A 10510-nucleotide genomic window follows, 5' to 3' on the forward strand; every position below is an offset into this window, starting at 1 on the left:
GTCGTTGTCAAATTATCCCAATTCACAGGAAAACCCAGGACATGGCAACCCTGGTGTACCCTGCCTAACAACACAGAGAAAACGAGACCACACGCAGAGCTGTTGATCAGTCAGAGCCGCGATGGAGTCCCAGGTAACTTTTATATAGCTATCAGTGTGTTAAATTCCAGTTTATTTCAATTTAATGTGAGCTTTTACACAAAGCTAGCTACTTGCTTGTCCAACTTCCCATGATGTACTACCTTGCTAACCTAGCTACTTGCTTGTCCAACTTCCCATTATGTACGAACGTTAGTTAGTTAGCTAGCTAATTTAAGTAGCTACCGTATGTTCACTATCTTTCTTTCCAGCTAGTGTAGTGCATTTGAAATGCTAACTATTTATTTTCCAGCTAGTGTAGGCAGAGATACGGGCTATAATGTCTGCGGTGTAGCATTAGGCAGTCATCGGTTTAGCTATCTGGTAGCTTTCTTATGGAGACGCGCAGAAAGCACTTCCTGGTCAGTCAAGTAAGCAACTCTAGTTATGTTGAATATAGCGTGCTCAACTAAACAAACAATCATTTAAAACTATAATAATATTCGTTTTCTGTTATTTAAAAAAAAGTATTAGCTAGCCAGCCAACTGTATAGCTACTAAACTTACTAGCCAGTAACCTACAAGAGTCATATTCCTGAGCTAGATAACCTTGGATCTTGTTTTGTCACAAAGCCTGTCAGTGTTAATAATGATTTCATTGTTGCTTATGTAGTGAGACAGAGGAATTGCATGCTGCACTGACTATTGCAATTAGTAAACAAGCCAGTCTACCTCTATTGTCTCAGTCCAGGGTCAAGAGAGACAATCAGTAAAAGATGACCTCATTAATGCGGGTTGTGAGACATTGTTTATCCCTGACTCGATGTGCAAGTTCCTCATCTGTTGTGTGTGGAAAGGTAATGACTAATCCGGAAGACATCTCCAAACTCTACCGGGAGTTGAGCCTGTTTCCCTCCTTGACCCGAGCTGACGTAGGGCCAGTCATAACATCGCAGTATGGAGGAAAATACAGCAACATCTACACAGGTGTGTGTCTGTCCGTCGGTCTGTCTGTGTGTCCCTGTTCGTCGGTCTGTGTTGGTTTTCATGCCTTTTATTCCTTGTCCCCTAGAATGGAGTCAGCGGGATCTGGAGAGGAACGAGAATGTCAAGTTCTGTCGGCAGTACATTGTGTTTCATGACGACAAGTCTGTGGTCTACTCTGGACCCTCAGGGAACTGCACAGAGATCAAGGGAGAGTATGTGGACATTTGACAGTTTGACACATGAGTGTGTTCTGTGTGTGTGTAGTTGATTTAGTGTTTTCTCTGTGTCAGGTTGCTGAGTAAAGACTCTCCATCAGGAGACATGAAAGCGGTGGTGAGAGAGAGCATCATCAAAGGAGAGGACAAACAGTTTCTGGAGGTGAGGGTCTCTCTATGTGTCTCTCTATGTGTCTATCTGTCTCCTATCTCTCCCTCTCTCTCTCCTATCTGTCTTGCTCTTCCTCTCTGTCTCCTATCTCTCTCTGTCTCTCTCTATCTGTCTCTCTCTATCTGTCTCTCTCTCTCTCTCTCTCTCTCTCTATCTCTATATCTATATCTGTCTGTCTGTCTGCACAACTGACCTTGGATAAGTGCCTAAGTTGGGGCAACCCCCCTGCATCTATATCCTAAACCTCTTTCACTCATTTTGATTGACAGCTGACCCTCTTTTCCCTTTGACCCCTCCTCCATTCGGTGACCCCTCAGATCTGGAGTAAGAACATCAAAGTGAAGAGCATCAACCTGACAGCCCTGAAGAAACATGGCAAGGTCTATGAAGACGGTGAGACACCAATGTAATGTCTCTGTATATGAGAGAAGTTCTTCTGTTACTGGCACACAATAAGCTGTTGTTTTCCCTGAAGACCTGAACAGACTGCACCATTTGTGCCGTCTTATGCCAGGATTTGGCCGCCCCAGACAAAATGTACACACCTTGGGGAAAATCGCTGAATCAAAATAATGCCACAGCAACTGTTATTCTTAGGAAGCCGATTTCATTTGGAATTCAGTACATATAAAGTTTGTGTGAATTATTTCAAAGATGCATACTTTGCTTTTCTGAACTCTCTTCACTCGCCCATAAGCGTAGAGGGAGGCATGCCCTACTGGTGCTGGCACGCCCTACTGGTGATGGCACATGCTCCGGTCAAATCCACCGCTGCAGTTAACGTAGCCTACATCAGCCTACGTAGCCTTGCAAGCCAATCACAGAATGTGATGAGGGAACTGAAGCAAATCGTACGATATGGCCAGGTTGATGGCAATATATTAATTTGGTAACATCGCACAGTGTGACATGTAATAGTCATAAAATACTGAATCTGACGTACAGCGTGGGAAGGCCTTAACACCAAAGTATATCAGGCACATTCTTTGGTTGACCCACCTGTTCCTTTATATCTGTTCCCAGACCAGTTTGGCTGCCTGGTGTGGTCCCACTCTGAAACTCACTTGCTGTATGTGGCTGAGAGAAAGAGACTCAAGGCAGAGTCCTTCTTCCAGGTCTGGCCTTCAAAACACACACACACACACACACACACACACACACACACACACACACACACACACACACACACACACCTAAAGTTTAAATATGAGCACAATGCAGTGCTAATGAACTTCAATGCAAAATGTGTTAGCGATTTCCTCACTTGGTCTATTTGTTAACCCCTTCCATCTCTACTATACAGTCAGTGTCTCCTGAGTCCTGTTCTCTTGCTGATGAAGAGGAGGGGGTGAAAATGGGCAAGGAGGAGGAGACTACAAAGGTAAGGAGGATCCAATGATAAACTGTTCCATTGACTGACCCCCTGCTTTTAAACTAAAACGTCTTGGTTCACCATACTGTGTTTGCTCCTCCCGTCCTGCAGGGGGAGCAGTTTGTGTTTTACGAAGACTGGGGGGAGACCTTGGTCAGTAAGAGTTCTCCTGTGCTGTGTGTGTTGGACATCGAGGGTAGCAACGTCTCTGTGCTAGAGGGAGTCCCAGATAACATCTCGCCAGGCCAGGTCAGTACTGTGTGTGTGTGTGTGTGTGTGTGTGTGTGTGTGTGTGTGTGTTGCTGGGTGCCATTTCTGTGTGTGTGTGTTGCAATGTATATATGTGCTGTACCAGTGTTATAACTTGTGTCCCCAGGCGTTTTGGGCTCCGAGTGACACAGGCGTGGTGTTCGTGGGCTGGTGGCATGAGCCCTTCAGACTGGGCCTCAAATACTCGCCCAACCGCAGGTGAGCACTGTGATTGGTCAGATCAGAGTGGTGGTTATAAGTAGCAGCTCTTAAATCCAGTAAAGGCCTCTCACTCTCTCCCTCCCTGTGTTTTCTAATTCAGGTCCTCCTTGTTCTATGTTGACCTGACTGGGGGACAGTGTGGTAAGTGTATTTCACTCTGAGCTATACATGACCATAGTGTTTTCTAGAAGTCTGTTTGTGTTTCTCTCTCTCAGAGCAGCTTTCATCAGGCTCCAGTGCTGTGTGTTCCCCCAAGCTCAGCCCAGACCAGTGCAGGATTATCTACCTGGAGTGTGCTGTCTACGGACCTCACCAGCAGTGTAGCAGGCTTTGCATGGTGAGTGAGCAAGAGAGACGAAAACATATCCAACTGCTCCCAATTAGAGAAATGATTTGAATACTGTTGGAATATAGCTCATGTGTTGAGTTGTCTGTGTGTTACAGTATGACTGGTACACCAAGAGGACCTCTGTGGTGGTGGATGTGGTAAAGAGACCCAGGGAGGGTAAGGAAACCTTTCTTTTTTTGTTAATATAATTACAGGTACTTTGCGAGTGTATTCTGTTCATCCTAACTGTTTGTGTGTTCAAGATGGCTTTGCCGGGATCTACAGCTCGTCTCTGTCTCCTCTGTGCTGGTCAGCTGACAGCCAGCGCATCCTGGTCTCCTGTCCACAAGGCAGCCGCAAGGTAACCTCCCCTAGACACTTATCAGAGATAATTAGCAGAATGAATTATGCTATATGTATGGCCGCAATCGAATCATATTGACATGTTTTGTCTCCTGTAGGATCTGCTGTTGGTGGAAACGACCACAGGGAGCGTCACTTCTCTGACATCAAGTGAGTGGGGTCACACAGTCCCCTGCCCCCTAGTCAGTCCACTGACAAATACAGTCTCTGAGTTGTAAAGCTGTTGCTGCTGTTCTAACATTCTGACTGGCATCCTAACGTTGTTGTGGTGGTGTTCCCCTGTAGAGTCTCCAGGGGGCAGCTGGTCATTGCTGACCATCGAGAGAAACCTGATGGTGGTCAGCTGGTCTTCCCCTAACTGCCCCCCCAGCCTGGTAATGTAGACACACCCACACATATACATAGTCCATAAACGTTAGGGTTTTACTTGACAATGCTTTGCAGTAAAATAGACATATTATTGAAATGTCTCGCTTTGGATGAGTCGTTTATAGTAACGTCTGCTTAATTCCTATTGTCTATTGTTTTGTTATTAATTACCTAATTTTCTGTGGCTAGAGGGTGGGCTTCCTGCCACTGGGTGGTTCTCGTGAGGAGGTGGACTGGGTCGTGCTGGAGGACTCTCAGACCCAGCCAGATATTGATTGGCAGATCCTCAACTTCACCCCGCCCCCAGAGCAGGACAACAGCCAATACCGTAAGAACATCCACTCTGACAGTTGGACTTGGCATGTCAATTATCAGTAAATCCTCTCCTATGTGTCAGAATCCACAAGCATTTCGCTACACCTGCAATAACATCTTCTAAACGTGGGTATGTGACAAATAAAATTAGATGTAATATTATCCTTTTTATGTAGCTGGTCTGGACTTTGACGCCCTCCTGCTGAAACCAAAGGATGTGAAGGAGGGAGTGAAACTGCCACTCATAGTCACCCCACATGGTAAGTTACACACCTTATAGTGTGTGTGCCCCTGCTTGGTTGTAGGGAGTAGGGTGAAGTTGCTCATAGATGCTGATCTTGGGTCAGTTTGGAATTTCCCCCTCTAACGGTTATGGTTGTGGGAAGAGAAGCTGATCCTAGATCTGTACCTAGGGGAAACTTCACCCCGGAGCTTGTTGTGTTTGTGTTTGTGTGTGTAGCTACATTCTGTCTCTCTCTCAGGTGGTCCTCACTCTGTGATTGTAGCAGACTGGCTGCTCTCCTCCTCAGTGCTGTGCAGGATGGGCTTTGCTATCCTACTGGGTGAGTAGAGCTACGGTTCATTATGTCTCTAACTGCATAACAGATTGAAAATCTTGACGTGGAGACAATGTGGTGACGTTGAATCATTGTGGGAAACTGATTGGCTTAGCAAAAAGTCATCAATGTGAAGGAATTTCATGTTTTTGTCTCGTTTTTTTGTTTTTTTGAACCAATGAGTTGGTCATTTTTTTGTTTTTATCAATTTGAATTCACGTTAGTAGACAACTCAATCAAATGTAAATCAAAACTAGATGTGGAACTGGTGTCTGTGCCCAGTGGGATTGGTTAGGGGAGAGATCACCAAGCCACAGGCCGATTATTAAAGTTGGGTCCGCACTCAATGTCTTTTTTTGTTTGTTTATTTGTTATAATTTTGTACTGCATCAGGATGGCATACACAGACGTTCTGATTGACAGCCTTTTCCCCCACACATATTGTCTACACCCAGCCAGTGTGTTGAATCCAGGAAACTAGCTACAGGAGCAGGTAGTCAGTGTTGCTGCCAGGGATCACAGGCGTAGCTTATTATGGTGTTTTAACATAGACATGGTAACAGTGTTTCCATTGCAGTCGTCACGCTGCACCATGGCCAAATCATTGCCGCCAAACCCAAAACATATGAACCGTGAAAACATATTTCTGCCGAGGTGCACGTTGAAGATGCTACAACAGTTTACTTTTCCTCTGCAAGCAAAACAAGTAATGAATCAAATAAATCTGACAACCTCATAGAATAGTTTATGTATTTACCTAGTCTGCTTGTTGTGTGTTCTGTGAGAGGAATATTCCTCTTGAGGCACATGCAAGTTATAAGAGCCATAGGGAGGGAATTTTTACACTGATGGCATCGTTAAGCACGTTACCGCGCTGCAATCTGAGTGTGTAGGGGAGAGTGGGGTTGAAGGTAAAATGTCACCCTGCCTCAAAATCATTTTCTGGGAGTGACTTACAAATAGCTCCATTCGAACAAAAAACATTTCTGTTTGAGCAAGATTAGTGACAACAGGGGAAGTTGGGGGGTTGAAATGTTCACTTGTACCTCACTTGTGTCCTTTCAGTGAACTACCGCGGCTCTATAGGCTACGGCCAGGACAGTATCCTCTCTCTACCTGGTAATGTGGGCACTCAAGACGTCAAGGATGTTCAGGTACAGAAACATGAGTTACACCACAGTCTTTTCAGATCACTGTGTGGCTTAATAGTCTATAGTAGTGATGAACTGATATTACATTTCTGGCCTACACAGTAAAGAGTGAATGTCACCGAATCGCTTGTTCACAGCCTGTGTCTTCAGTTTTGTTGATCGTTTCAGTGCCATGACAGAGGGTATCACGTCTGCTGCAGACACAGTTGATGAGCTTATTTCTCCAGTCAGTTGTTCAAATGGAGCCAGGAGCGTGTTCATGTTTCCAACATGTTCTCAAATGCCATTGAAATGACAGCAGCGGTATGAGAGCCAGCACATTCTGAGCATGCAGTATGAAATCCTCGTTGACCCACTGTTCTGTCAGACTGGTCATGCTCATGGCTCTGACATCGCTGGTCCAAATGTCAGTCGTGAAGCTAATAGCAGTGACGCTATTACTGTGTAACTCCGGTAGGGCAACATCTGGGGAAAAATGGCGCACTTGGTAGTGTGTACTGGTGCTTGACCAGTCGGCGAGAACGCCAACATCACCCACGACAGAGATCGGTTGATTGTCAAGGGCAATGAATTCCATTTCAAATGACTGCTGGACTTGTTGGCTGCTCGATCCACACAGCAGACATTGTGGGCCAGGTTAGGAATGTTGTGTTGCACGTGTAGCGCAACATTTTACGCGGCGTTATTACGTCATGTACCTACATTATATAGATATGTACCTCATCTACCACCTTTATATAGGTATGTACATCATCTACCACCTTTATATAGGTATGTACCTCATCTACCTACATTATATAGATATGTACCTCATCTACCACCTTTATATAGGTATACACGTCATGTACCTACATTATATAGGTATGTACCTCATCTACCACCTTTATATAGGTATGTACCTCATCTACCTACATTATATAGGTATGTACCTCACCTACCTACATTATATAGGTATGTACCTCATCTACCACCTTTATATAGGTATGTACCTCATCTACCACCTTTATATAGGTATGTACCTCATCTACCACCTTTATATAGGTATGTACCTCATCTACCCACATTATATAGGTATGTACCTCATCTACCCACATTATATAGGTATGTACCTCATCTACCCACATTATATAGGTATGTACCTCATCTACCCACATTATATAGGTATGTACCTCATCTACCACCTTTATATAGGTATGTACCTCACCTACCTATATTATATAGGTATGTACCTCATCTACCACCTTTATATAGGTATGTACCTCATCTACCCACATTATATAGATATGCACGTCAGCTTTGACATCGGTTTTTCACATCGGCGTTAAACTAGACATCGGCTGATACAGATGTTGGCGGTTTTAACTAATATCGACCGATTCCACTAAGTTCACTGATATATTGTGCATTCCTGGTCTATAGTATTCAGCCCTAGAAACAGTCTGTCTGACTGACGTTTCATTTTCACAGTATTTTTGTAGTCTCTGTCATCTCCCCTCTCAAACCACTCTGCTTCCTCCTGCGTACTTTCTCTCACTTCTCTCTCTCACTTCTCTCACCCTCACTCTACCCTCCCTCTCTTTCATCATGCTGTTGTTTCTGGCTCTAGTTTGCAGTGGAGAGTGTTCTGAGGGGCGGGGCGTTTGACGAGCAGAAGGTTGCGGTTGCCGGGGGTTCCCACGGCGGATTCGTGGCCTGTCATCTAATTGGCCAGTACCCAGAGTTCTACAAGGCCTGTGTGGCTCGGAACCCCGTCATCAACCTGGCCTCCATGATTGGGAGCACCGACATCCCAGACTGGTACAGTCACACTTTCTCACTACCATGCCCACACAAACATCCACTAACTCATAGGGACGATACCAGTATCACACTATATTTTCCATGGCAAAAAAATATTTAAAAACCTGCTGTATGTAAAATATTGTGTGCTGTAGCTTGGAAACTAAATACATGTGACTCTGGATGACAACATGTTTCTAATATTAGGGATGTTTTCCTAAAGAAGTTCGGTCCGCTTCATGTTTTGTTTCAGTGCCAAGACATCATACCAGCCCTCCTTAGTTATTACCACATAGGCTTGACATCCATGACATTTATTTTCAGGTTGGTGGATACAGAGAGAGACATACGCACTTCAGTCTTAGGGGGTTGTGTAGGCTTGCCGGGATGTGTCGTCTGTGTCTCTCTAGAGAGAGGAAGCAGTCAGTAATTCAAACCACCAGAAGGGAAACTAGATATGATAGAATCCATACGATTAGTTTTTTGTTCTCTTTTCTCTATAAGGTGTGGTTATCCAACATGTAGGTGTGTTTCAGGTGTATGGTGGAGGCTGGCTATAACTACAGTACAGATTGCCTGCCTGACCCTGCAGTCTGGGAGCAGATGTTAAACAAGTCTCCTATCAAACATGTCAAACAGGTGTGTGTGTTATCCAGCGGACTGTGTGTTTCACATTCTGTTTGTTTACTGATCCAATGCAGGTGAAAAAAGCTTTGCTGTCTCTCTACCATTGTTTTTCTGTGCCTTGTGTCTGTGTGTTGACTGTAACAATGTATGTGACTGTTGTCGCCATTCAGGTGAAGACTCCTGTGTTGCTGACTCTGGGAGAGGATGATAAGCGTGTGCCCCCTAAGCAGGGGATTGAGTACTACAGAGCCTTGAAGGCACTACAAGTCCCAGTGCGGTGAGTAGACTGCACCTGTGCTGTTGGCTGCTGGTTAATGTAGTATTTAGTGGTGTGGTGGTCACATATCAGAATAAAGACAGTGAAGTACTTCGTATGCGATAAGTAAAGGTAATCAACAGCTAACCAGTTAATGGAGGTGCTTGCCAAAGACAGATTTTTCTCTTCCTATTTGTAAAAAAAAAAAAAAGATACTGTCTTAAACTGAGACTCAGTGATTTGACTTTGCCACGAGCAGTGGAATGAACCACAGATGAATGCTATGCAAGATAATGCACTCAGTATTACACAGTATCTTTGCATGTGCATGTGTGAGCTTCAATCTCCTATAAACGTGATAGCTGCAGCACCGACACAGAGCCTCACGCTTCCATGGTCTTTCTTAGTTGGTCTTTCTTGTCAGCCCGATGTTGTTGTTTACTTCATGCATTGCATTGCTGACTCTAGTTTCTTAACTCCGCCTGGATGCCTTTCTTTCAGGTTGCTATGGTACCCTGGGAACAACCACTCCCTGTCCAAGGTGGACGCGGAGTCTGATGGCTTCATGAACATCGCTCTCTGGATGACCCAGCACCTGTCTCTGTGACGATACTATTAGCGATAGCATGCTAACCCTATGATAGCTCTAGCATGCTAACAACAGGATGTTAATCTGTATAATAACGGCGTGAGGGTCAGGCCAAAGCGTTGAGGGTACTGTAGGCTACCTGCACTAAGTCACCTGTGATTAGATCATCTGCATCAGTTTATAGCTTTGGAATTACACCTTCTGAATGATGGCAAGTTCTTGTCCTATATCAAATATGAAACTGTTGAAACACATTGATTTTGCCTGTAATTTAGCAACACTAATCCTTATTTTCAACGTTTCTCCATGAAACGGTTTCACCTATGATTTAACAAGGGCTATGGGTACTGCCGTTCAAAAATGATCGATTACCTTTTTATTTAGAAAGATACTAAACAGCCGTGTAGTTTCATCATCTAAGTTGTGATCATAATATGAAGAGAATGAAAGTACTTGAGCTAAACGTTATGGACCAAGTAACGGTAACACCCGGTGAAAGATCTCCACTACACATTCTACTCATTACGTTCATTCTGATGGTGCTTTCCAGGGTTGCAGATGCTTTATATTGATTGTAACAACCAGGGATCTTTCTCTAATGATTCTATCAATAAAACATGTTTTGGCTATAAAACATATTTCTTTTTTTTATACAGTTGAAGTTGGAAGTTTACAGTTTTTTACAATATCTGACATTTAATCCTAGTAAAAATTCCCTGTTTTAGGTCAGTTAGGGTCACCACTTTATTTTTAGAATGTGAAATGTCAGAATATTAGAGAGAGCGATTTATTTCAGCTTTTATTTCTTTCATCACATTCACAGTGGGTCATAAGTTTACATACACTCAGTTAGTATTTGGTAGCATTGCCTTTTAAATTGT

The 10510-nt window shown here is 44.0% G+C and overlaps 1 protein-coding gene across 1 annotated transcript; it reads left to right on the top strand.

Moving 5' to 3' along the window:
• Nucleotides 1–10263, top strand: apeh (acylaminoacyl-peptide hydrolase). The gene is made up of 23 exons (XM_064956453.1): nucleotides 1–133; nucleotides 936–1065; nucleotides 1151–1277; nucleotides 1356–1443; nucleotides 1770–1845; nucleotides 2476–2567; nucleotides 2756–2833; nucleotides 2936–3073; nucleotides 3201–3292; nucleotides 3396–3436; nucleotides 3511–3632; nucleotides 3740–3800; nucleotides 3887–3984; nucleotides 4085–4136; nucleotides 4272–4360; nucleotides 4545–4683; nucleotides 4847–4930; nucleotides 5153–5233; nucleotides 6293–6381; nucleotides 7985–8175; nucleotides 8694–8796; nucleotides 8955–9061; nucleotides 9542–10263. The coding sequence occupies exons 1-23, from the start codon at nucleotides 122–124 to the stop codon at nucleotides 9645–9647; spliced, it is 2196 nt and encodes a 731-aa protein (XP_064812525.1). The 5' UTR covers nucleotides 1–121; the 3' UTR covers nucleotides 9648–10263.
• Nucleotides 10264–10510: the final 247 nt, after the last annotated feature.

Source organism: Oncorhynchus masou, chromosome 33, assembly GCF_036934945.1.
Source record: "Oncorhynchus masou masou isolate Uvic2021 chromosome 33, UVic_Omas_1.1, whole genome shotgun sequence".
In the NCBI taxonomy this organism is placed as follows: Eukaryota; Metazoa; Chordata; class Actinopteri; order Salmoniformes; family Salmonidae; genus Oncorhynchus; species Oncorhynchus masou.